Here is a 25,895-nt window from a genome sequence, read left to right as displayed (position 1 = left end):
AGTTAATTCCGTTAAAAATGACTTGGAAAACAGTGGGAAGTGGTAGGACTCTGGAAGAGGCCACACACGCGAGAGCTACGAGATCTGTGCCAGTCTGGTTTTGGTCAGGTAGTAATCAGAGTCCTCACTGCAGATCTCTAAATTTCAGCCCACGGAAATGAAAGCCTTTTGTCTGAAATTCACAGACTTCAATCTTCAAGGTTAAAGGGAATTTTCTGCTCAAATAATACTCATCTAAAATGCTAAAGTCGTCAGTGTTAAAATTCTGAGTGGTGCCGGGCGTGGTGGCTCAAGCCTGTAATCCCAGCACTTTGGGAGGCCGAGACGGGCGGATCACGAGGTCAGGAGATCGAGACCATCCTGGCTAACACGGTGAAACCCCGTCTCTACTAAAAAATACAAAAAACTAGCCGGGCGCAGTGGCGGGCGCCTGTAGTCCCAACTACTCAGGAGGCTGAGGCAGGAGAATGGCGTGAACCCAGGAGGCGGAGCTTGCAGTGAGCTGAGATCCGGCCACTGCACTCCAGCCTGGGCGGCAGAGCAAGACTCCGTCTCAAAAAAAAAAAAAAAAAAAAAAAAATTCTGAGTGGTAAAATTTTGCCAGGGATTTTGCAGTGGATATTTATTTAAAAAAAAAATTGAAATATTCAGACCATTCTTAAAATGGGACAATCAGCCTCATGAAAAATTGATGTAAATCAAAAGAATACCCTAGAATGAGGCATTGTGATGTGAGGGTTCAATTTTAAGAGCAGTTCCTAACTTCATAGAAACTAAAGCAGAAAGTTGTTACATTTTTTTATGACAGGCTTTTCGTAGAATTTGTTAGTTTTATTTTAGTTGAATTTTATTTCTATGCAATGCAGAATTAACAGACCTCCTCTCTCTCCTCATGGTACACAGTATTACAGTGTTGAATTAATGGTGATGCTTATTACAACAGCTATTTAGGGGAATGTTACGTTGATCTTTTAAATTATAAACACTACAAAATGTCAAAATAATGAGAACTGACACAACTTTGCCTTAAAGAGTACTAGACTGGACCTTCTCATATTACGTTAAAGGAAGACTTAGAGTGTTCATTGATGTTTACGATTTTAATATTTCTGAAGGCCATTCCAGTGGCCTGGATATGTGCTGAAAGCCAAACTTTTAAATTTTTTGGTTTTTTAAACAAAGAAATATTTTAAATAAATCCTATTTCAACACTGAAATTGTTGAAAACCGTCTCATAACAAAAGGAAAAAAAAATTTAAATTTTTGTTTTAGTGGTCAGTATAGGGGAATGAAAGCGTCTGTTGTTACCCATGTAACTATTTTGATAAGTATTAGAGGTTAACCTTAAATCCAGCAAAACATTAAAACAGAAACTTTTCAACTTGAAGCCTGCCATTCAGCGTCGAGGTAAACGAGTTCCAACATTGTCCCGGCTGTGCTCCCAGCAGCGGAGGTCTCTGTGGAGCTTCCAGGCGTCTTGAACGTGTGTGGGCGGTGTGACGTCTCCAGGGAGGCTGTCCGAAGTCGAGAATCGTGAGCTGTAAATAGGAACCACACAGTGTAGAGAAAATGGAACCGCCCATCCGTAAGGGCCTCTCCCTGAGGGAGCCGCAGGCTTGGACTTGAGAGAATTTGCCAGCAGTGAGCTCGGATGCATCTCTCCAAAAGCACCCGAGGTTGGCGCGCCTGAAGAGCATCTTGCGTTCATCAGACTTCCTCATCTGAAAACACAGAACATACCCTTTCAAGTACTTAGACATTTTCCTGAAATTGTGGTCTGTTTCAGAATGCTGTGGCAACCAGGTAGGTGTGGCACTGGCCACGTGCCACGTCTTTGCCCTTTGTAGTCTGTCAGATATTAAAGTTTCTAACCCGGTTTTTTTAATCTCCAAGAATGGGGAAAGTGGAATGTAGAGATGGAAGCAGAACGTGATGTTGGGATACAACAGCTATTTAATCCTTCGTTTTATTTTTTAAGCAAAACACTCAATTTTCTACCTTATTTTCTAATGTTGATTTCATGGTAATATTGACCGTTGGAAGGTGTTTAACATAAAATCTCATTGCTGAAGAGCACTGAGGAAATGGGAGCTAGCACTTGTAATAAAAATAAAGACAAGTTATTTTCTTGAATGCATATATGTGATTGGGTATTTGAAAAACCAGCATCATGTGTCATCTCCAAAAGATTACAGGAGTCAGCTTGTTCATGTAGGGGTGTTAGTAGGTTCCGTATTCTTCATTCAGTTCTTAGAATTCTAGGTCCTTTATTGCCCAGAGTCAGCACGGTTAGTTTCTACCACAGACTCTGTGTTGGGGCACAGTAGTGGGCGGGGTAGTGACTTGGCCTAAACGTCACCTGGCTGGAATGCCTCCCATCTGAACAGAGGCTGAGCGGGGCTTTAGGCACTTGCCAAATGGGAACCGGGTTGCACCCTCCTTGCTCCCCGTCACTTTCTTGTCACTCTTCCTGCTTCCCAGCGTTTTGTTGTATGCCCTGCTCGTTGTACGCCATGATGACGGATGGTACCGCGTGCCGAGGTCTTCAAGGTTGTGAGGAAAGCCGTCAGCCTGCTTGACTCGACTGCTGTCCCAGAGGAGAGTCCTGTGCGACCTGAGCGGGGGTGGCTGTCATTTCCAGCATGCAAGTGACTCCCAAAGAATGAGTCAGGTGGCACTGAACGCCATGGGTTCTGAAGAGGCGAATTTGCTGAAAAGTCCCAAGGGTCTGAATGAAAGCATCTTTAATCAACACTCGCAATATTCTAGAAAACCATATACTGTGCTGGTTGAGGCCAAAGGTCAACATTACTCCACTGTTCACCAAGGAAGGGGGGGGCAGTGGCCATCAGCCGCGGCCTCACGTGCGTTGTAACAAGCCCTCATCACATGTATGAGTCTTACGTGCACAGAAAGAAGCGGCTTTGGTACTGAAACTGGACACCTTGCGTACTCAAGATACCTTCACAGCTTCTACTGGACATTTTCTTTTTAGGAATGAAGGAAAATTCTCCCATTTTTGAGCCATTCTTTTGTCAATTCTACAAAATTGCATGTAACTTTATAAATATTTTTAAAAGATATAGTTTTGTAAATATTTAATATTCCGCTAATTTGATTTTGAATTGTAAATGTCAAGTATTCTGTTTTTGGGGTTTTTATGTTTTATTATACTTTGTTAAAAAGGACAAATTGTACATTTTTAGAATGTTTTTATGAGTAAATTTAATGTACTGAAAATAAAAATTTTAAAAAAGGCTGTGTTTGATGTCACTAGGTCTTTGTCTTAGAATATGTAGCCACACACCTTTTCAGATCAGTCTGAATCTCCAAACTAGGGGTTCCATCCTTTCTACCCTCTCAGATTTACAAAAGGGATACCTGATTTTAAATCCATTCATTCTCTATCAAGGTGCCAAGTTTTGTTGTTTTCTTTTGAGATGGAGTTTCACTCTTGTTGCCCAGGCTGAACTGCGATGGCATGATCTTGGCTCACGCCAACCTCCCGGGTTCAAGCGATTCTCTTGCCTCAGCCTCTGGAGTAGCTGGGATTACAGGCATCCGCCATCACATCTGGCTAATTTTGTATTTTTCAGTAGACTTGGGCTTCTCCATGTTGGTCAGGCTGGTCTCGAACTCTGGACCTCAGGTGATCCGCCCACCTCAGCCTCCCAAAGTGCTGGTATTACCGGCGTGAGCCAGCACACCTGGTCAAGTGTTTTTTTTTTTTTTTTTGAGATGGAGTCTTGCTCTGTCGCCCAGGCTGGAGTGCAGTGGTGCCATCTCCAGTCACTGCAAGCTCCACGCCATTCTCCTGCCTCAGCCTTCCGAGTAGCTGGGCCTACAGGCACCCGCCATCACGCCTGGCAAATTTTTCAAATATTTTTAGTAGAGACGGGGTTTCACCGTGTTAGCCAGGATTGTCCCGATCCCCTGACCTCGTGATCCGCCTGCCTCGGCCTCTCAAAGTGCTGGGATTACAGGTGTGGGCCACTGCGCCCGGCGTGTATTTTTTATTTTTTTAAAGTGTCCCTGCTAATAACAAAGATGTAAATTCCTGATTTGGGGTTAAAGATGTTTCAACGTGAGTTTCCATAAAAATGAAAGTTGGCATGAATGGATCTCAGATACCTTGGGAATGTGGCCCTACCCAGAAGTGACTCCCAGGGAAGGAACAGGCCTGCTGCAGAGGGGGGTGACACAATGACAAAAGCCACCAGCTGCTACACCAGCCTGTGACCGACTCGGCAACATACAGAATCACTCCCATGGCATCTAAGACCACACCCTTCTGGATTTGGGAGGTGGCAACATACTGAGCATGTGCTCTGGTGACGTCAGGGAAGTAAATAGGGACACAGCACCCACAGGGAGCTCTGAAGACAGGACAAGGGACAAGCTGCTTCTGTTGAGCACCTGGCCTGGGAAGGCAGTTGTCTCAGTTGTCTCATGTCACTCTTGTATTTTGTCAACAGACTTTTAGGTGCCTACTTAAACTGGAGCTGGGCTCAGAGTTCCCTAGATGAGAAGGCTGGCCACTTTTTGTCTGGTGTGTGTGTGCTGCATCTGTACACGGTGCCAGCAGCTCCCCACGTCCTCCAAGGGTACACTTTCTTAACCACACACACACACCTGATACTTGTGGTGGTTGGTTTACAGCAGTAGGTTGTTGGGTGTTTATTCCCACAAAACACGTGAGTCAATTTGCATCCATCCTTATAGCCCGTGACACGTGAGTTCTCAAGAGGACTTGGCTTTATAAAGGGTAGACCTGGTGGCAGGGCCTTGGCCAAGGTGGGGAGGGTGCCCTTGACAAGGCAGAGGCCCTCAGAGGGTGGTGCTCCTCCATGTGAGTGCCCCCTCAGCACGAGAGGACCAGCCTGGATGCCCCTCCTTGGGAATACAGGGACCTGCTTTGCTTTGGAAAGTACAAACAGTGTGGGATCCAAGTCTCAAAAACGGATCCCATTAAACTGAGCTTTGATGACAGTTTTTAATTGTGCCTTTATTCAACTTAGTTCATTAAAAATGTACTTGTTTTAAAGATCCTATAAATAAAGTGACCACTCACATGGGATATCGGTCACCCCTCAGCATGTTACTTTTTTTTTTTTAAAAAGCAGTATTTCTTATAGGAATCTTACTGATCACACAGTAGTTACAATAATGTCAGATATGATGTATACAGTCTAAACGAGACAGGCCAGTTAAGAATTTACATAATGTAAAAATACACATATTAAAAGTTAGCCAGGTGGACAGACGCATGCACTGGGGGGAGAGCAGGTGACAGGAACTCCTTTAACAATCGGTAGAGGGCCCAGATGCAAGGAATCTGGTTTTCCCCGTTACAGTAAACAGCTTTCACTAATGTATACAGGTATTCCATACATCTAAACACACAAGGGTAAGTTGTGACCTGCTACACATAGGGTCTAAAGTGGTGTAATTGTGATTTTCCTGTGATACTCCCAAGAAAATTATAAAAGCGAACCCCATGCAGGTAGTGGGAAGCACTGGTCTTTTATCACAGGTTGAACCTGAGGAGGTTGAACTCTTGACATTAGTATCTGTAAAGAGCGTATGGCTCTTTTTGCTATGTTTTCTCCACAACTGACATGCACTTAGTGTGGGAGAATTCTGATGGCTGGCTGACCTAACAGTGACAACTACTATTCAAAATGTGGGAACCTTTTCAGTAATACTGAGTTATACATTTAACATTAAAAAACAACGTGAATCATCCATAGCTTTAAGCCAGAAGGCAGAAGCGAGTGTGTCTGAATGTTAATGCTTTCAGTTACACCATTTTGTGGTTTCTACCGCTGTCTTCCAGAATGACACTGGTACTCTGCTGCTTTCCGTAACAACACGGGCACCAGTTTGAACTCAAAACCTGAAACAGAAGAAATGCCACTCTTTCTCCAGGGTCTTTTAAGAAACTAGATCAAAATTATAAATTATTCAAGTTTCCTTTTGAGTGGTGTCTTTATGTGTGTAACTATCTAGAGAACAAACCAGAAATGTCTACCCCTGCAAGAGTGTGGACTTTGGGTGTAGTTCTGTTAGGAGCTGGGGACCTCCAGCAGTTTACAGTCAGGGCCGTTTTCTTACACACACCTCATTTACCCTGCATTTGTGCCAACTCTGATGGCAAATGCATTTTGCGGGGGTTACGCTTCACAACTCAGGCCTAAAGATCCTCTTAGGGAGATCTCTCTAGCTGAGTAGAAAACTTCTACCCGAAAAGGCGGCGGGTTCTGTGAACCTTAAGAGAAGACTCAGGGTCTCTCTGAAAGCCTTTAAATTACTCCTGGAATTGCAAGTTCCTATTAGTGAGAAAAGAGCATTAAAATAACTTGAAGGTGTATTTTATTGGCAACTTAGAATGCAAAGTATTTTATTTTTAAATTTTTAAAATCTGAAAACAAGCTAGCCTACATTAAATAATATAGTTTCCAAAGCTGAACGTGCTCACTTGGAGCTCAGTTTTCCGCTTGAAACACAAACACAACTTCCTAACACTCCTAGGTGGGAACACTACTGTTGGATGATCTGTGATTAGATGAACTGATCCATCTCAGTTGGTAACATCCCTTTTTTTTCCTTGGTAAGGGTTTAAAAAATTCTAGAATAGATGTATTTTTCTAGTTTTACACTGACAATTTCATCCCGAACGTCTCCTGGGAGGCATAGACCATGTACAGGAATCCATCTTCATCCTTCTCACTCTCATACACCTCTGAGATTGGTGTGGAGACGCTGACCATGCTGTGGCCGTTCACCAACAGGAAGAAGGCTTGATTAGCATTGAGCTGTAAGCGCCTTCTATAAAAAGAAAACAACATGAAGAAATATTGACAACAATACAAGAAGGATGAAGCATGTGTTAAAATATCACCCATCTGATCAATAAAATATGAAAATTTTCTGAATGCTCTTGAATCCAACACTTCTCAAAAAGCACAGGACATTTCCTTTGATTATACTGATATGAGCTATAATCACTGAAAGATTACACTTTAGGCTGACTTTAAACTAGTATGCTGTCTGAATAGCTGTTAAAATGTCTAATGTGAGAAAGCAGTTCAAATACAGTTTCCAAACTATTCTAAGATCTAAGCCTGTGCCATTTTTTGCCACTCACTGAGTCTACATTCTCTTTAGCTTTGCTGTACAAAACCTTAATAACTTGTAACACTGATTTTCAACAGGAAACATCTACACTAGATGTTATGATAAAAGAAACTGGATCTGAAGTCTAGCAAGTAAGAAATATAAAACCTCAAAAAAACATTTTATACTTTTAAGTTGAAATGGTTTTAATCAGAACTGAATTCAGCTGAAAAAGATTTTTTTGAAGATTTTAACCAGAACTAAAGATTTACCTGTAAGTTTCATAAAGAACAAGAAAGTTACTCAAAGGAAATTTATTATAAAACAAAGGTGGCTGAATACCTAATTATCTTGATGAGCTCACTCATGTTGACATGGTCAGGTACAAGGAACTTTGTTTTATCCAGGACAGGAAGCTGCTTCTCACCCTTGTATCGTTCTATTATCACCTGGAAAGGAAGCCAGAAGTGATTTTAAAATAGTCATCAGGGCCGGGCGCGGTGGCTCACGCCTGTAATCCCAGCACTTTGGGAGGCCAAGGCGGGCAGGTCATGAGGTCAGTAGATCAAGACTATTCTGGCTAACGCGGTGAAACCCTTTCTCTAATAAAAATACAAAAAAATTAGCCGGGCATGGTGGCGGGCGCCTATAATCCCAGCTACTTGGGAGGCTGAGGCAGGAGAAAGGCATGAACCCGGGAGGCGGAGCTTGCAGTGAGCCCGAGATCGTGCCACTGCACTCCAGCCTGGGAAACAGAGTGATGCTCCATCTCAGGAAAAAAAAAAAAGTCATCAGGCTGGGCATGGTGGCACACGCCTGTAATCCCAGCACTTTGGAAGGGTAAGGCGAGCAGATCACCTGAGGTCAGGAGTTCGAGACCAGCCTGACGAACATGGAGAAACCCTGTCTCTACTAAAAATACAAATATTATCCAGGTGTGGCGGCAGGTGTCTGTAATCCCAGCTACTTGGGATGCTGAGACATGAGAATCACTTGAACCTGGGAGGCGGAGGTTGCAGTGAGCTGAGATTGCGCCACTGCACTCCAGCCTAGGGCATAGAGCTAGACTGTCTCCAATCAACAAATAAGTAAAATAGTCATCAACAATGAAAAATAGATAAAATGCCTCCTACATTCTAACTAGCACAAGCCAAAATGGGCTTTGAAAAAGCACATTCATTAGTTTCCTCGTAGCTCTCCTGTGAAGAGTGATCATTTGCTAGCTTAGACATCTACCCCTTACAACATACGGTACACGAGATACGATATGGCTGTCACCAGGTAGGAAGTGGGGGAAAATACTTTGCTATGTATCCTTTGTGTTTCAATTTTGGAACAATGAAAAATACATATCTAGTCAGAAAAAGACCAAGCCTTACCGAAGCAGAGAGGCTGGGAGCTAGCTTCAAGCACAAAACATCTGAAATTCTCAATTCCAAAACTACCATATCCTGAGACATGGCTTAAGTTCTAATGAAAGTAAATGCATGTGTTTCGGGAGCCGCGGTGGCTCTGAATGGTTGTCCTGGCACATACGGAGGCAAGACTATGCGTTCGAGGCCAAGCTGGGCAACATAAAAACCTCTCATCCATTAAAATAAATAAATAGATAAATAAAGTAAATGCATGTGTTTTAATAAATGTGTAAGTTCCTAATTATAGTAATATACTCAATGTTTTTCCCCACTGGAGACTATTTCACATGAAAAAAATTATATTTGACAAGGTGAGTAGAGTCCATTATTAGATGGTTCTACAGACAAAGTTTTGTGCATAATGACCTGGTACTTTCATTTTGAGAAAATACTTCTTTAAATGAGGTTAAAAATACAAGTATTTGAGGCTGGGTGCGGTAGCTCATGCCTGTAATCTCAGCACTTTGAGAGGCTGAGGCGGGCGGATCACAAGGTCAGAAGATCGAGACCATCCTGGCTAACATGGTGAAACCCCGTCTCTACTAGAAAAATGCAAAAACAAAAACAAAAACAAAAACAAAAAAAAACACTAGCTGGGCATGGTGGCGGGTGCCTGTAGTCCCAGCTACTTGGGAGGCTGAGGCAGGAGAATGGTGTGAACCCAGGAGGCGGAGCTTGCAGTGAGCCGAGATTGCGCCACTGCACTCCAGCCTGGGTGACAGAGCGAGACTCCGCCTTAAAAAAAAATTATATATATTTGAACTACACAGGGAACAAATATAGTTTCATATTATTAATTTAAATAAATCTATCAGGCCGGCATGATGACTCACACCTGTAATCCCAGCACTTTGGGAGGCCGAGGCGGGTGGATCATGAGGTCAAGAGATCAAGACCATCCTGGCCAACATGGTGAAACCCCATCTCTACTAAAAATACAAAAATTAGCTGGGTGTGGCGGCACGTGCCTGTACTCCCAGCTACTCAGGAGGCTGAGGCAGGAGAATGGCATGAACCCAGGAAGCGGAGCTTGCAGTGAGCCGAGATTGCACCACTACACTCCAGTCTGGGAGACAGAGCGAGACTCCGTCTCATAAATAAATAAATAATCCATCAGCTCCTCACCATACTTCCTTTCCATGGAGCAAAATATTTTGTTTTTTAATTCTAAGCTGCTATAATATCTGACCACAGATGAGCCTCTGAGTCTCATTAGCGTCTGTGTTTACTGAGCACTGCAGACATCTTCTCTATATACAGTAATTCTTCTACCCTATCACAACAAAGAGAAGTTGAGTGGCAGGAATGGGAAATCTTTACATGCTTCTTTGGGAAAGAAAAATGCTTATTTGTACATTGTTCCATTGTGTGAGACCTACATAGGGTTCTGTGTAAGGCTGAGTCAAGCTGTCATCACCTTCCCTGGTAAGTTTGAGAGCTTTACCTGGCAGGCATGTTCAGAAGTGTGAGATCCACAAGGAAATATCAGTGTGTAGGCTCCACCTGCCTGAGTTTAAGTGGTAGCAGAAATCAGAGGCAGTACAGAAATCTTGGATCCTGAGGCCAGCCACTGGCTCATGCCTATAATCCCAACACTTTGAGAGATCAAGGTGGAGGATTATTTGAGCCTAGGAGTTTGAGATCAGCCTGGGTAACACAGCAAGACCCTGTCTCTACAAAAAAACTTAAAAAATTAGCCAGGTATGGTGGCGTTCGCCTCTAGTCTCAGATACTCAGGAGGCTGAGGAGGGAGGACTGCTTGAGCACAAGGTGGTTGAGACTGCAGTGAGCTATGATTGCACCACTGTACTCCAGCCTGGGAAACAGAGTGAGACCCTGTCTCTTAAAAAAAAGGATACCTCCTTCTAGGTTGTGAAGCTGACATCCAGGGTTTGGCTGTCTGGTGATTCCTATAAAAACCCTGTCAAGTGGATGCACTTATGCAGTGCTCTCCTCTGTGTACATTCGTGACTGGAACCGAGGCCTGAGGCTACCTACCGGGATTTTGGTTGGATGCTGCTCTCGAATAAGTCGGACATCTTCTACTCTTTGTTCTGCAATGAAATGAAGAGATAGAAGCATTATGAAGGGCCAGCTTCTTTCCAGCACTGCTGCTGGTCCTACACCCAAGCTCAGCTGTGAGCTGTGGCACAGCAGAACGGTGAAGACATCTCTCCTGGAACTTAAAGACACAAAACATGAACACTTCACATCCGATAAAGGTTTGTATCTAAGGCCAAAGGCAACATAACATACATGGCTCTACATCAGGTGATAAGGACACAGACCAGGAATATGGGACAACTAATTTCAAGGAACTGGGAGCCCAAGTTTGTGGACAGATATACAAGGCAGATCCACTGCATGAGTCCCAATCCTTCCTCCAAAGACCACTACTACCTATAATATTAACTTCAATTTTTGTTAATTTTCCATAGTTGAAAATGGAATCCATTATATCCCTTATAAACCAGGAAATGCAATTTTCTCTTATCACTTCCAGCTTTTTAATGATATGGTGCCTAAGAGAAAAACCGCTCAAGAGAATGGAATATGAGGCTGGGCACAGTGGTTCATGCCTGTAATCCCAGCACTTTGGGAGGCCGAGGTGGGCAGATCACTTGAGGTCAGGAGTTCGAGACCAGTCTGGCCAACATGGTGAAACCCCGTCCCATCTCTACTAAAAATACAAAAATTAGCCAGGCGTGATGGCACATGCCTGTAATCCCAGCTACTCGGGAGGCTGAGGCAGGAGAATCACCTGAACCTGGGACATGGAGGTTGCGGTGAGCAGAGATTGCGCCACTGCACTCCAGCCTGGGCAACAGAGCAAGATTCTGTCTCAAAAAAACAAAAAAGAACAGAATATGGAAAGAAAAAAAAATACTCTTGAGTTTTAGTTTTCTTCAGTACCTAAGAGAAATCACAGCTTAAGACACAAAGTCTACTGTTGAATATATTTCTAAAAACATCTATTCTCCCTTTTAACAGAACGACTTACTGATTCAAAGTTCAACAGCTGTACTAGACTGTGGGCAATACAGGAAAAAAAGCAAGCCAAGTTCAGTTCTCAAAAACCCACAAATATAGTTGGAGAGAAGTCATTTACAAAGCAATACATGTATTTAAAAAAAAGGCAATATGTGAACATATGACTTAGATGGCATTATTTAAAACCTCTAAAAAAAAAAATGAGCAAAATCACCTTGATTTACTATGGTAGGATTGATTCTCATGGTAAGGGCAAATAAATAATCAATATCATGAACTTCTTGAGACAGAAAAAAGACAGTGTGACCTACATAAAGATGACGTTACTCTAACATCATTGCCAATCTCATTCGCATTAAAAAAAATTTTAGTATCACTTTTTTCTTTTTTTTGAGATGGAGTTTCACTCTGTTGCCCAGGCTGGAGTGCAGTGGTGCAATCGCCGCTCACTGCAAGCTCCGCCTCCCGGGTTCACACCATTCTCCTGCGTCAGTCTCCCGAGTAGCTGGGACTACAGGCACCCGCTACCACGCCTGGCTAATTTTTTTGTATTTTTAGTAGACACGGGCTATGGTTTTCATCCATAGCCAGGATGGTCTCGACCTCCTGGCCTCATGATCCACCTGCCTTGGCCTCCCAAAGTGCTGGGATTACACACGTGAGCCACCGCGCCTGGCCCAATTTTAGTATCACTCTTCATAAAAACTTCTAAAATTCCTATTTTCAAGTACTGCCATAAGTTCGACTTCTGTCTCCCCATCCAAAATTTTAAAATCAGCTTCTAAGATACATTACTAAATATAAACATCTTTGCCACAAAGATTGCAAACTCATGGATTTCTACCAGTGCATATTCCTATTGAATAAATATGCAAATAATGATAAATTTAGTGGCCGGGTGCAGTGGCTCATGCCTGTAATCCCAGTACTTTGGGAGGCCAAGGCGGGTGGATCACAAGGTCAGCAGTTCGAGACCAGCCTGGCCACGATGGTGATACCCCAACTCTACTAAAAATATAAAAATTAGCTGGGTGCGGTGGCAGATGCTTGTAATCCCAGCTACTCGGGAAGGCTGAGGCAGGGGAATCGCTTGAACCCAGGAGGCAGAGGTTGCAGTGAGCCAATATTATGCCACTGTACTCTAGTCTGGGTGACAGAGCAAGACTGTCTCAAAATAATAAAAAATAAAAAAGATAAATTTAGATATTGTTAATAGTAAAATTAACCTAGTGGCTCTTATCCTTTGACTCCTTCTCTACTTCCCAGCGAGGTTCTCAGTGACTCCTCATCATCACTCCTCCTATCTATGAGACCTCTTCCTATGCCTGTCCTACCCCAGACCCTCTTCACAATAAAAACCTCCATTGTGTCTGTGTAGATTATTTCAGTGTATAGGGAAAATCACGATTTAATTCACTCCAGCAAATAAATGATACCTCTTTCATATATCCTGGAATGTTTCACATTTAAAAGCTTATCCTAATAAATCTAAAAGTAGAAACGTTCAGACAGAGGGGAAAGATTTTTTTTTTTTTTTTTGAGACGCGAGTCTCCCTCTGTCACCCAGGCTGGATTGCAGTGGCACAATCTTGGCTCACTGCAAGCTCCGTCTCCCAGGTTCACACCATTCTCCTGCCTCAGCCTCCCCAGTAGCTGGGACTACAGGCGCCCACCGCCATGCTTGGCTAATTTTTTGTATTTTTAGTAGAGACGGGGTTTCATCATGTTAGCCAGGATGGTCTTGATCTCCTGGCCTTGTGATCCAGCCAAACCTAGTTTCTTATATTAAAAAAATCTTTCCGGCCAGGCGTGGTGGCACACGCCGGTAATCCCAGCACTTTGGGAGGCTGAGGCGGGTGGATCACCTGAGGTCAGGAGTTCAAGACCATCCTGGCCAACATGGTGAAACCGTCTTTACTAAAAATACAAAAGTTAGCTGGGCGTGGTGGTGGATGCCTGTAATCCCAGCTACTCAGGAGGCTAAGGCAGGAGAATCACTTTAACTCAGGAGGCGGAGGCTGCAGTGAGCTGAGATCATGACACTGCACTCCATCCTGAGTGACAACAGCGTGAGACCCTGTCTCAAAAAAAAAAAAAAAAAAAAAAAGGAAAGAAGGAAAAAACATAAAGGCTCTATGAAGTTTCAAAGTCAGACACTATAGTGTTTAAAGTTATCTTTACCCTGATTTATTCCCAAAATACGACCTAAAAAGACCAAAATGATTATTTTCATGAAAGGTGTGAAGTATAAAGACAAGTTACTTCCTTAAGCTGTAAAGAATAGCACCCAAGTCTCCCATAGGAGCATCTTAGCAGCCTGTCCAGCAGCAACGAAAACCCAGTGCTGAGCCTGGAGGAACTGGCTGTACACAGTACGCACTGACGCTCCACTCATTCTTCAGGAGACAGCTGTTTTAGAGGCTAACAGTATATTCAACAGAAGCATTATGAACAGCACAGTCAATGGCACAGAAGAGGGCAAGTCTTTTACTTCCTTAGTTTCCTAATGCTGTAATGATCTGTTTTTATTTGTCTTTCTCAACAGACTGTCCCCCTGGCAGTCAAGGACCCAGCTCGAGGCCAAACTGTGTTCCCCCAGGGCTTAGGCTTTACAAAGAAGATAGTTAATCAACAACTGAATGATTGCTCCAGATGCACACCAAAATCTAATCTCCTTCCCCATATTCCTTTCTTCTAAAAACAAAAAAGAATCCTTAGAAGCCTTTACAAACGTTAAAATAAAGGGTAGGAGCCTAAGGTTTCCTATTTTAATGAACACGTTATTTGCAAAGTTGTTTTGAGATATCTTCAGTCATTTTAAGTACAATTTCAGTTACACATATTTTCCAGGATTTACTTCTCAGAGAGGAATTGAAGCATTCCCCCTCCCCAGGCCAGGCATGGTGGCTCACACCTGTAATCCCAGGGCTTTGGGAAGCCAAGGCAGGAGGATCACTTGAGGCCAGGAGTTCAAGACCAGCCTGGGCCACACAGCAACAACAACTCTATGTCTGTTTTTTTTTTTTTTTTGGTAGAGATGCGGTCTCACTATGTTGCCCAGGCTAGTCTTGAACTCCCGAACTCAAGCGATCCTGCCTTGGCCTCCCAAAGTGCTGGGATTACAGGTGTGAGCCACCATGCCCCACACAGTTTTAATTTTTTAAGTTTATTCCAGTTTTCCAATGCATCTCCCAGGACACACTATGTGTCCTGACTCACACAGTCTTGGTCCACTTAATATACTGGAAATGATGGCTACCTACTGGAAACTGGAAGAATTCAGGCCAGGTTAAAGGTACCAGTCCAGACTCTGCCACTAGGTGGACCATGATCTTCATCGCCAGGCCCCACCCAGTTTCTTTAGCTACAAAAGGAAGGGGTTCTTTTCAGTGAGTCTTAAAATCCATTTCAACTTTGAGAACCCTCTCAATCCTGGTAGAGTTTATCAGCAGAGCTATACTCAGTTTTAACCTTAAACTCACTCACTCGGAAAGAGAAGGCACCACTCAAGCTAATGGGGCTAATCTTAGACTCCATAAAAGGTTCTCTCCAAGGATTCATTTCCCTCACTTACTGTGCTACACATGTCTGAAAACTGTCAGTAATCACGATCAAAATTACCAAAATATTCATGAACTAGAAAGATTTTTTAATTACCAAAATCAGAAGCAAGGAAAGGTAACAGCTGTTAAAAGATACTTAAGACGTTTCTACAAAGTGACTATTAAAGAGACATTTAAAGGGGAGGGGGCAAAATAAAGGTGAGCCAAGGGAAAAACCCTGAAAATACAGAGTATATAAGATACATACATCGACGGGAAGAAAAATGGGGCATTATTGCTGGTCTACCCTCAGGGCCACTTTTAGGTTCCAGGAAATTCCTTGTTCGGATGTGTTAATCTCACATTTCCTACCGTTACTACCTACTCTTCGCAGAGGTTTTTCCAGAATAACCCAAAAGTACTATAAGCAAAAAAGAAAATAACTATAGTTTCTGTTATGAGAAAAAAGGCATCTCTCCTACACAAATGTTCCCAGTTAACTTTTCACTGGTGAAAACAAAAGCCAGATCTGAGGTGGGCCGATGGATCGCTTTAGTCCGGGAGGTCGAGGCTGCAGGGGGCTGTGACTGCACCACTGCACTCCAACCCAGGTGACAGAGCGAGACCCTGTCTCAAAAACAAAAGAAAGAAAGAAAATCTGCCTCAAATGCTGCTCTCAGGGCTCAATAAGCCTAGACACTAGTAAGAGTTCATTAAGGTCACTAACAAGAAAACTTCTAACAAAAAAGGCACGTCTAAGTCTTGCTAACCAACGGACTGCCTCAAGAGGCTGTTGGAAAAGATACGCTTGGCAAGCCAAGGCCCATTTTCATTTACTGAAGTTTCTCAGGCACAAGAAATAAAATAACGGTCAATAATGAGACGTGCAAAACTATATCCAAACTCAAATAAACGCTAAGCTCTTTCTAGACTCCGGGAAACGAGGCAAAAGCAGACAAACAGCACCACTGTGTGGGCTCCCGACGAGGATGGCGGCAGACATTCGCCGTCCGCCGGGACGAACGCGGTGCCTCCCTACCAAACCGGTGCCTGGAGCTGAGGCAAAAACAGATACCCGGATCCGCTGCGTTCTCTGGCTCAAAAGGGAAAGAATCACTTGGCATCATCTGCGTGGAGTAAATACTGTGATGGAGACACCCGCACGTTTAACCAAACGCCAGGACACCTCAGTTGGGTTTCCAGTCTGCACTGGCGGAAAAGGGATGTATTCCTGGTGTCAAGGTGAGAACGGAAACGCAAACCCAAGAGAAGTCTCCCACCCCAGCTCCCGGGCTACACACACAACTGTCAACACCGCCGTGGGCCGTCCCGGGCGCGGCGGGGCCGGGGGCCCAGCACGTTCCCCCGCTCTCGACGGAGGCTCTGGGGTCTGTAAGGGGCACTCGCAGCCGGGCGGGCTCCCTCGACGGGAAAACCAGCCCTGAAGGTGACGCGCCGGGTCCCGGCGCAGCCCGGCTTCAGAGCCGAACTGCCCAGCGTGGCCCCGGGGGCCCTTGGGCCCCAGAAGCGCGACCCTCGCCCGGCAGCACGCTCGAGGGGGCGGCGGTGGCCGGGGTGCGGCAGGAGCCCGCCGCGGAGGGCGCCGGGTGATTCAGCAGGCCCGGGGGCCCCGAGCGCACCGGTCCCCGCCCGCCCGCCGCGGGCTGCCTCCTCCTAGGCCTCCGAGGGGTCCGCAGGCCGCCACGGCCCAGACCAGCCCCTGGCCCTCCCGGCTCGGCCCCGGCCTGGGTCCCTCACAGTGCCCCGGGCCCCGCGTCCCTCGGCCCCGCCGGCCGGCAGCCACCGGCCCCGCTCGGCCTCCCGGCTCGGCCCCGGCCCCTCACGGCGTCCCAGGCCCTGCCGCCCTCCACAGCTCGGACCCCGGACCCGCCGCACCCGGCGCCCTCGCGGCGACACTCACCGAAGGTGCGGCGCTGCTTGAAAGTCTTCTCCGACGGCATGGTGCGGGGATCTGGGCGGCGGCGGCGACGACGCGAGGGTCCCGGCGGCTCCTGGGGGCGGCGGCGGCTGCGGCGGAGAATCTGACTCTGGCGATAGCTACTTCCCTTGTGTCTTCTCAGCCCGCAGCCTCGTCAGGTGACTCGCAGCGCGTCACCGAGGGGCGGGGCCAGAGCCGGCCAGGGCCGCCGCCATGGCGGGCGTGGCGGAACACAGGAGCGGCACGCAGCGTGGGGGCGGGGTAGGTGTGTGCGCATGCGCGATGAGTGAAACGGGCGCTCTGCGCATGCTCCCGGTGGTGCCCTTGCCCCGCCCAGCAATGCTGAGCGCCTGAGGCGCCTGAGGTGACGGTTGTGGGCCGGGCCGCAGCCCGGGGCTGTGGGCGCTCGGGAGCCTGCTGCCCGGCCCTGAGGAGAGGGCAGCGCGGGGCGGGGGAGGCTGAGACACTGGCGTGGTGTCCCGGGTCGCTCTTGAGGGAGCGGTCCAAGGAAGGGACATGGGGTAAACTCGACCATCCCTTCCCCTCCGGAGAGAGACTTGGCGGTGCGGGCCCAGACGCCGGCACCCCGGGCTGAGGGGCGCAGGGCAGGCCGCGTCCTCTTCGGGAGGCAGGGTCGCCGCTCGCCCGTGGAGCCCCGGCCCCCTCCGCGTGCGGGGGCGCGTGCGGTCCGTGGGTGGCTTCCGGGGAGCGGCCGCTGGTGACCTCCGCCCGCAGTCCCTCGACGCCCAGCCGGAACTGCTTTTGTCCCGAGGCCTTCATCCTGGGACGCTCCTGCTGGCTGTGAGATCTTCCTCCCGTTAGGTCGCCCGCAGCGGCGGCCAGGCTGCCCCACGTCGCTAGCCGCCCTGTCCACCCCTCAGCCTCCCAGCCACTAAACTCGCGGGACACCTTACACTCGTGACAGTTTTTGAGTCTCGGACTCATCTGTAACAGGGCAGTCAGATTTGAGGACTCCAAATGGGCCGCAGGGCGTCAGTCACCATGCGGTATTTGGTTGCTATTGCCCACCTCAGCCTATGGCCAACGTGTCTCTGTAGGAACAGCACTAGATCCTTTGGGTTTTTTTTTTGAGACAGGGTCTTGCTCTGTTGCCCAGCCTGGAATGCAGTGGCGCGATCATAGCTCGTGGTGGCCTCGACCTCCTGGGCTCAAGGGATCCTCCTGCCTCAGCCTCCCCAGAAGCTGGGAGTAGAGCCGCCATCTCGCTTTGTTGCCCAGGCTGGTCTTGAACTCCTGGCCTCAAGCGACCCTCCCGCCTCGGCCTCCTTCAGAGTTGGGATTATAGGCGTGAGCCACTGCTCGGCTATTTGGCTGTTTTTGTTCTTTAGTATCTAATACTTTAAAAGAGCCCATAGTTCCAGGATTTCTCCTTTTGACTTTGTAAAAGCCCTTCTTCTATCCCAATTGCATAAAGTGATTGGATTAGGCTGATACAATCTACACTGTGAACTTGAAACATGCAAAACATACGAAAATAGCCGGGGGCGGTGGCTCTCGCCTGTAATCCCAGCTCTTACGGAGGCAGAGGCTGGAGGATCTCTTGAGCCCAAGAGTTCGAGACCTGCCTGGACAACATAGCAAGACCCGGTTCTCCACACACACAAAAAAGTATGAAAATATATTTCTCGCGCCGTGCGGTGTGTCACACCTGAATTCCAGCATTTTGGGAGGCAAAGGCAGGAGGATCACGAGGTCAAGAGTTAGAGACCAGCCTGGTCAACATGGTGAAACCCCATCTCTACTAAAAATACAAAAATTAGCAGGGTGTGATGGCGGACGCCTGTAATCCTAGCTACTCCGGAGGCTGAGGCAGGAGAATCGCTTGAAACCGGAAGGCGGAGGTTGCAGTCAACCGAGATCGTGCCATTGCACTCCAGCCTGGGGAAAAGAGCAAAACTCCGTCTCAAAAAAAAGAAAAAAGAAAAAAAAAAGAAATATATTTCTTAAAGTGGTTTTATACAGCTGGGATTTCTTCTAGAGAAGCCAAGTACTGTCATAGATCCTTGGATAATTAATTACTCCCACCATCAGAAGAATGATGTTATTTGTAGTTCTTTATTCTTCCACTGTTTGTTTATTTTATTTTTTTATTTGTTTTTGAGACAGAGTCTTGCACGGTTGCCCAGGCTGGAGTGCAGTGGCGTGATCTCAGCTCACTGCAACCTCTGCTTCCCGGGAGGACAGGACAGAGTTCAGAAGATGTCTATAGTCTGTTGGTTTGTATTCTGTGAAAATAGAAAAAAATCCAGTAAGCACATATTATGTACCTACCTTCTGCCAAACATAAAATTATCAGTTTTGAAGTCTTAAAAGATAGTGGAGTCTGTGTTGGTTTCTTTTCTGGATTTTTATGATATTAAGTATTGACTGGTGAGTGCTTTCTTGGCTGAATTGCTGCTTTGTAAGAAATGGGCTTTTTCTTTCTCTTGCTGGACAACTGTTCCAAATGCAAGAAGAAGGGAAAAAATCGATATCTGGCATATGGAGATGGGGGAGGGGAAGCAGAGTCTCAAATTTTCCTACCCTTGGGCATCCATAAAGCTTTACCAAATTACGCCAGGCCTTGGGTTCATGGCCAGAGGAAGTACCATCGATGGTTGTGTAGTAATAGGCCAGGATTACTCTGCGTGTTTTTAAAATACAGAAGTGAAGTCCACATTTGCAAATCTGTTACACTTCTATGCCTAACTTCTAATTCCAACTTGAATCTAAAGCCATATATCCTTCCATGGCTCTCAGAAAAGAATCCAAAGTGATTGGGGTATAAAGGTGGCTCATAGGTTTCATCCCTGTGTAATAACACATTTAGTTAATATATAATTATATATAGTATATATTATAATAATGTACATTCATATACAAATATAAATTAAGAAATACCTTCATATAACTTTTGGAAGCATAAGTGTGCTTGAGTATTTATGAAACATTTCATGTGACCCAAAAGACTGCAGTTTAGTAGAAATTTAATGTAGTGAACAATATTCGGAGTGGTAAATTAATATTACTCATGAATCATTTTAAGCTAGTTAATATAAGCATAGTGTAATATAAACGTTAATGTTCCCTGTAATAATCCACGTAAAGTAGAAAAGCAAGAACACATCTTTCATTTTAATTTACTCAATGTTTTCTCTAGGAATTTCACGGCGCCTTTAAACTACCAAATAATCATTCATTCTTGAAAGCCCAGCAGTGGCACCCTATTCCTTTTTTCATACCATGAAATGACCATAACCGTGGGGAAATGATGTAACTGCTAAGAATTGAATGCGATGGCCCAGCATGAGTGATGTAAGTGGCTATAAATCATGCTGTCTAGCTGTGTGTAAGAACCTGTCAAATGAATCACAAAACATTAACCTGCCCTACAGAAGGCATCGGGGTTATTTTTTGCCACACTCAATATGGATGGCAAGTCATGCGGAGAATTTGCTTGGGGCCTCTGGCCTGCTCGGCCTCTCCCTCCTCTCCTCTTTCTGATTGGAAGAGAGAGGCCACTGGCTTTGTTGTCTGCACCACTATAGGCCCAGTGTCCTATCCATCGTGGTGTCATCGCTTTGCTCTTGAGAGCAAGTAAACAAACAAGTATTGCTCAAGAGGAGTGCAGGGAGCTATTCTCAGAAAGGATTTGGTCAGGAGGATTTAGAGGTTGACACTGAATAGACTGCAGTCTTCAGGGAATGTTAAGTAGCCAGAGCAGGCTGTATGTTGAGTGTCCCCCTCCCCAGGGAAGTTTGGCCTCTGTTCAGCTTCAAGAATCTGCAAAGTAGAACGCGTGGTAAAGCGTTGACAAATCAGTCACGCGACCGGCAGCTGTTTCTTAAATGAGTGTGTAACACCTGGTGGAATGCGCTGAGGTTCCACCATGTTTTTGTTTGCCTGTTTGTTTAATTCTTTTTTTTTTTTTTTTTTTTTTTTTTGAGACGGAGTCTCGCTCTGTAGCCCAGGCTGGAGTGCAGTGGCCGGACCTCAGCTCACTGCAAGCTCCGGCTCCCAGGTTCACGCCATTCTCCGGCCTCAGCCTCCCGAGTAGCTGGGACTACAGGCGCTGCCACCTCGCCCGGCTATTTTTTGTATTTCTTAGTAGAGACGGGGTTTCACCGTGTTAGCCAGGATGGTCTCGATCTCCTGACCTCGTGATCCGCCCATCTCGGCCTCCCAAAGTGCTGGGATTACAGGCTTGAGCCACCGCGCCCGGCCTGTTTGTTTAATTCTAAACAAATTCTGTAGGACTGCTGTGTTTATAGCTTTTGCTCCATTCCAGGACTGTTAAGGTGTACAACTGTGGAGGCTCCATCAGCCTGCTTATTTTAAACTGCGACCCTCTTGTTCAACGTTTGAGTATTTTCCCTTCTTTCCAGTTAGTGTGACTAGTTCTTTTGAGCAGTGGGTAAGATCCCATTTTTTCACATCGGATTTTGAGAACTGATTGGGATACAGTTAACGTGGTTTTCTTTCTTTCTTTCTTTTTTCTTTTTTTTTTTTTTTTGAGACAGAGTCTCGCTCTGTCGCCCAGGCTGGAGTGCAGTGGTGCGATCTCGGCTCACTGCAAGCTCCGCCTCTCGGGATCACACCATTCTCCTGCCTCAGCCTCCCGAGTAGCTGGGACCACAGGTGCCCACCGCCACGCCCGGCTAGTTTTTTGTATTTTCAGTAAAGATGGGGTTTCACCGTGTTAGCCAGGATGGTCTCGATCTCCAGACCTCGTGATCCGCCCGCCTCAGCCTCCCAAAGTGCTGAGATTACAGGCGTGAGCCACCACGTGGCCCAGTTAATGTGGTTTTCTTCAGTCCAAGAAATACTACTTGTGACCTTTGAGGCAACCAATTGGAAAATGCCCAGCCCTATATTCAACTTATTTCCTTAGATGTTATCAGTTCTCAATAACAAAGAGGTCATTATTGTAAAGCCTCATCATAGTGTTAAAACAAATGATCTCTTCTATCTAGTTCTTCCTCATTTTAGAATGCACGCACCCTCATTCTTTAAAGGATACATTTCTACATAAAGGATTGTAAACGTGTTCTAAGGACGTATTAAGCTGTCAGGATTCAATGTGTGGTACTTTTCTGCTGGCACTGTCTTTCCCCTTGGATTCCTTCCCACAAACAGGTGTTGCTGAAGCTCTCACAATCATTCTTTTCTTTCTATTATTATTATTTTGTAGAGATGAGGTTTCACTCTGTTGCCCAAGCTAGTCTCCTGGGCTCAAGCAATCTTCCCCACTCGGCATCCCAAAGTGTTGGGATTCTGGGTGTGAGCCACCACTCCCAGCCTTTCATTCTATTCTGATGGTCAATGTTAATTCCATCCTTCCACAGCTTTGGGTACATGGCCTTCCTTATTCTTGCTGTCTGTCTTTTGTCCCTCTAATCGTGCGCTTTTCATCCTTGGTTATTAATATATCACCAACCATCTTCTATGGTTACCATTTTCTTTCAAACAGCTTATTTTTTATTTAAGTTATATTAAAATAGCTTTGCCATAAGCAGTAATGACCCTGCAATCATAAATTTGATGTGCTAGTTACCTGTATCAAATACTAAACCAGAATAAAGGCTGGGCGCGGTAGCATCCTAGCACTTTGGGAGGCTGAGGCGGGTGGATAGCCTGAGGTAGGGAATTCGAGACCAGCCTGGCCAACATGGCAAAAAACCCGTCTCTATTAAAAATACAAAAATTAGCGAAGTGTGGTGGCACTCGCCTGTAATCCCAGCTACTTGGGGAGGCTGGGGCAGGAGAATAGCTTGAACCCGGGAGGCGGGGGCTACAGTGAGCTGAGATTGTGTCACTGCACTCCAGCCTGGGTAACAGAGTCTCAAAAAAAATAACTCAGTCTCAAAAAAAATAAAAAAAAATAAAAAATAAATGTTTCTGTACCACATAAAATCGTCCTGCATACAATTCGTTTGCATACTATGCTGCTCACTGAAGCCTGAGTTGGCTTCCCAAAACACCACTTTCATCACTGTGTCATTCCCAAATTTGTGAGGGCTTCATCTGGTGTTCCACAAGTTCACATTCTGACTCCATCCTATATTTTCTTTTATCTCTTTTTCTTGTCATTTTTCATTTCCATCCTATATTTTCAGCTTCTGCTCAGATCACACCCTGGACTGAACCAGCCTCCTATTTCCCTCGGGCCTCCTGAGTACCTGATCTCCGGCAAGTGATGCTCCTTCCCATCGTTGTCTATGCCACTGCCTTGAGAACTCCCTTCCTGGCCTCTCCTACTAAGTGAGCCAGGGACAACCAGCTGTCCTTTTTTTCTTTTTCTCTTTTTTGAGACAGAGTCTTGCTCTGTCGCCTAGGCTGGAGTGCAGTGGCTCGATCTCTGCTCACTGCAACTTCTGCCTCCCAGGTTCAAGCAATTCTCCTGCCTCAGCCTCCCAAGTAGCTGGGATTACAGGTGCCCACCACCACGCCTGGCTAATTTTTGTATTTTTTTAGTAGAGACAAGGTTTCACCATGTTGGCCAAGCTGGTCTTGAACTCCCAGCCTCAGGTGAGCGGCCCGCCTTGGCCTCCCAAAGTGCTGGGATTACAGGCGTGAGCCACCACGCCTGGCCACTGTCCTTTTTTTCTAGAACATTCTCCCATCAAGTGTTCTCCTCCTGGCTAACTCCAAATTTTCCTTTGATTTATAAATGTCATTTCCTCAAAGAACCTTTGATCATCCAAAGTCTGGTCTCTGTTATAAGATCTTATTAGTTTTACTTATTGTTAGAGCATTAAAATTTATAATTTATGTTATTTATCTGTGTGGTCACTTGTTTAATGGCTGATCTCCCTGGTAGATAGCAGGATGTTATTAGTTGAAACAATTTTTTTTTTTTTTTGAGATGGAGTCTTGCTCTGTTGCCCAGGCTGGAGTGCAGTTGCACGATCTTGGCTCACTGTAAGCTCCACCTCCCGGGCTCACACCATTCTCCTGCCTCAGTCTCCTGAGTAGCTGGGACTACAGGCGCCCGCCACCACGTCCGGCTAATTTTTGTAGTTTTAGTAGAGATGGGGTTTCACCGTGTTAGCCAGGATGGTCTCGATCTCCTGACCTCATGATCCACCCGCCTCGACCTGCCAAAGTGCTGGGATTACAGGCGTGAGCCATTGCGCCCGGCCTTTTTTTTTTTTTTTTTTTGAGATGGAGTCTTGCTCTATCATCCAGGCTGGAGTGCAGTGGCATGATTTCAACTCACTGCAACCTCTACCTCCTGGGTTCAAGTGATTCACCTGCCTCAGCCTCCTGAGTAGGTGGGATTACAGGCGCACACCACCACGTCCGGCTAATTTTTGTATTTTTAGTAGAGATGGATTTTCACCGTGTTGGCCAGGCTACCACGCGTGAGCTACCACGCCCAGCCTACTTTTTAAAAAGACACACATCTATAAATATATTTCTGTAGATCTGTTTGGAGCTTATGCTCAGCAAGAGAATATTCCAGATTGCTCACAGTGATGATCCCGAAGGATGTGAGGGGATTGAATGGTGATCAACAATAACTTTTGTTTTATCTGTAGTGTTTGTCTTAACAGTGAGGAAATATTTATACATTATTTGTATAATTAAGAATGAAGCCAGGCGTGGTGGCACGTGCCTGTGATCCCAGCACTCTGGGAGGCTGACCCGGGCAGATCACTCGAAGTCAGGAGTTAGAGACTAGCCTGGCCAAAATGGTGAAACCTCGTCTCTACAACCCCGTCTCTACTAAAAATACAAAAATCAGTGGGGCCTGGTGGTGCACACCTGTAATCCTAATACTTTGGCAGGTAGGAGTGGGGTGGATCACTTGAGTCCAGGAGTTCTAGACGAGCCTAGGCAACATGGCGAAACCCCATCTCTACAAAAAAAAAAAACAAAACAAAAAAACCAGCCTTGATGGTGTTTGCTTGTAGTCCTAGCTCAGGAGGCTGAGGTCAGGGGATCACCTGAGCCCGGGAGGTCAAGGCTACAGTAAGCTGATACTGCACCACTGCACTCCAGCCTGGGTGACAAAGCAAGACCCTGTAACAACAACAACAACAACAACAACAAAAAAGGCCCAACGCGGTGGCTCACACTTGTAATCCCATCACTTTGGGAGGCCACGGCGGGCAGATCACGAGGTCAGGAGATCGAGACCATCCTGGCTAACACAGTGAAACCCTGTCTCTACTAAAAATACAAAAAATTAGCTGGGCATGGTGGCGGGCGCCTGTAGTCCCAGGTACTTGGGAGGCTGAGGCAGGAGAATCACTTGAATCCGGGAGTTGGAGGTTGCAGTGAGTCAAGACCACGCCACTGCACTCCAGCCTGGCAACAGAGTGAGACTCCCTCTCAAAAAAAAAAAAAAAAAAAATTGGTAGCAGTAAATAATACCAGTAAAGTCACACAATATATGCACTGAATAGATATTCGTGGTTGTCACTGATTCATCCAACAATGATAAATTAATTATGCAACTACTATGTACCAAGCACTATGCTGTGTCTATGGCTATAACTATTAATAGTATAATATTTCCAACTAGGCTAGGTGTGATGGCTCCTGGCTCATACCTGTAATCCCAGCACTTTGGGAGGCCAAGGTGGGTGGATCATCTGAGGTCAGGAGTTCAAGACCAGTGGACCATGACATACTTGTGAATAAGTAGGTCCACCTTGTGAAAGGAGTTTGCTTTCAGTTTATTTATTATGGTCACTGGAAGGAGGAGCATTCTAACAACTGCGGGATGGAGTGAAAAACAAGGAACCTGAGGCCAGGGTAATCAGTCAGGTACTATTTTTCAATAGTGTTGGCCTGAGATGCTCAAGGTTTGGACATAGGCGCATCTGTATGGATTTTTATTATTTTTATTTTTTGGTTTTGGTGGGGCTTTTTTGTTGTTGTTGT

At 45.8% G+C, this 25,895-nt stretch overlaps 1 protein-coding gene and 3 long non-coding RNA genes across 7 annotated transcripts; 2 read left to right on the top strand and 2 right to left on the bottom strand.

Moving 5' to 3' along the window:
• The first annotated feature begins 1 nt into the window (after position 1).
• LOC105488815 (uncharacterized) lies at positions 2-6,010 on the top strand. Its single transcript, XR_011616666.1, has 2 exons — positions 2-1,803; positions 2,482-6,010. It is a non-coding gene; the product is annotated as an uncharacterized lncRNA (long non-coding RNA).
• On the bottom strand, positions 4,980-17,166 carry LOC105488814 (microtubule associated protein 1 light chain 3 beta). Of its 2 annotated transcripts, XM_011753253.2 has the most exons (5): positions 16,986-17,166; positions 10,530-10,585; positions 7,459-7,565; positions 6,664-6,828; positions 4,980-5,896 (listed from the first exon to the last, which is right to left on the bottom strand). In XM_011753253.2, exons 1-5 carry the CDS (start codon positions 17,023-17,025, stop codon positions 5,890-5,892), a joined length of 375 nt encoding a protein of 124 aa, XP_011751555.1. In that variant the 5' UTR covers positions 17,026-17,166; the 3' UTR covers positions 4,980-5,889. The 2 variants fall into 2 exon arrangements, with proteins under 2 accessions (XP_011751555.1, XP_011751554.1); XM_011753252.3 differs by lacking the exon at positions 4,980-5,896 and having other exon boundaries at positions 6,356-6,828.
• On the bottom strand, positions 14,786-16,978 carry LOC139359938 (uncharacterized). The gene is made up of 2 exons (XR_011616673.1): positions 16,366-16,978; positions 14,786-14,886 (listed from the first exon to the last, which is right to left on the bottom strand). It is a non-coding gene; the product is annotated as an uncharacterized lncRNA (long non-coding RNA).
• Positions 17,167-17,378: 212 nt separating the features above from the next.
• LOC139359935 (uncharacterized) lies at positions 17,379-23,834 on the top strand. 3 transcript variants are annotated; one of them, XR_011616667.1, is made up of 3 exons: positions 17,379-17,804; positions 19,131-20,318; positions 23,120-23,834. It is a non-coding gene; the product is annotated as an uncharacterized lncRNA (long non-coding RNA). The 3 variants fall into 3 exon arrangements; XR_011616668.1 differs by having other exon boundaries at positions 17,379-19,272; positions 20,164-20,318; positions 23,120-23,824; XR_011616669.1 differs by having other exon boundaries at positions 17,379-19,240; positions 20,164-20,318; positions 23,120-23,823.
• Positions 23,835-25,895: the final 2,061 nt, after the last annotated feature.

The sequence above is a fragment of the Macaca nemestrina genome, chromosome 18, assembly GCF_043159975.1.
Source record: "Macaca nemestrina isolate mMacNem1 chromosome 18, mMacNem.hap1, whole genome shotgun sequence".
Lineage (NCBI taxonomy): Eukaryota > Metazoa > Chordata > Mammalia > Primates > Cercopithecidae > Macaca > Macaca nemestrina.
This window is presented reverse-complemented; position numbering and strand designations above follow the sequence as displayed.

Bases quoted from the DNA above. Each gene is read 5' to 3' on its own strand.
- LOC105488814 (XM_011753252.3), bottom strand. From the start codon at position 17,025: ATGCCGTCGGAGAAGACTTTCAAGCAGCGCCGCACCTTCG. The intron at 10,586-16,985 runs GTGAGTGTCGCC...ATTTCATTGCAG, and splicing joins CAAGCAGCGCCGCACCTTCG to AACAAAGAGTAGAAGATGTC. The intron at 7,566-10,529 runs GTAGGTAGCCTC...CTTCCTTTCCAG, and splicing joins AGCATCCAACCAAAATCCCG to GTGATAATAGAACGATACAA.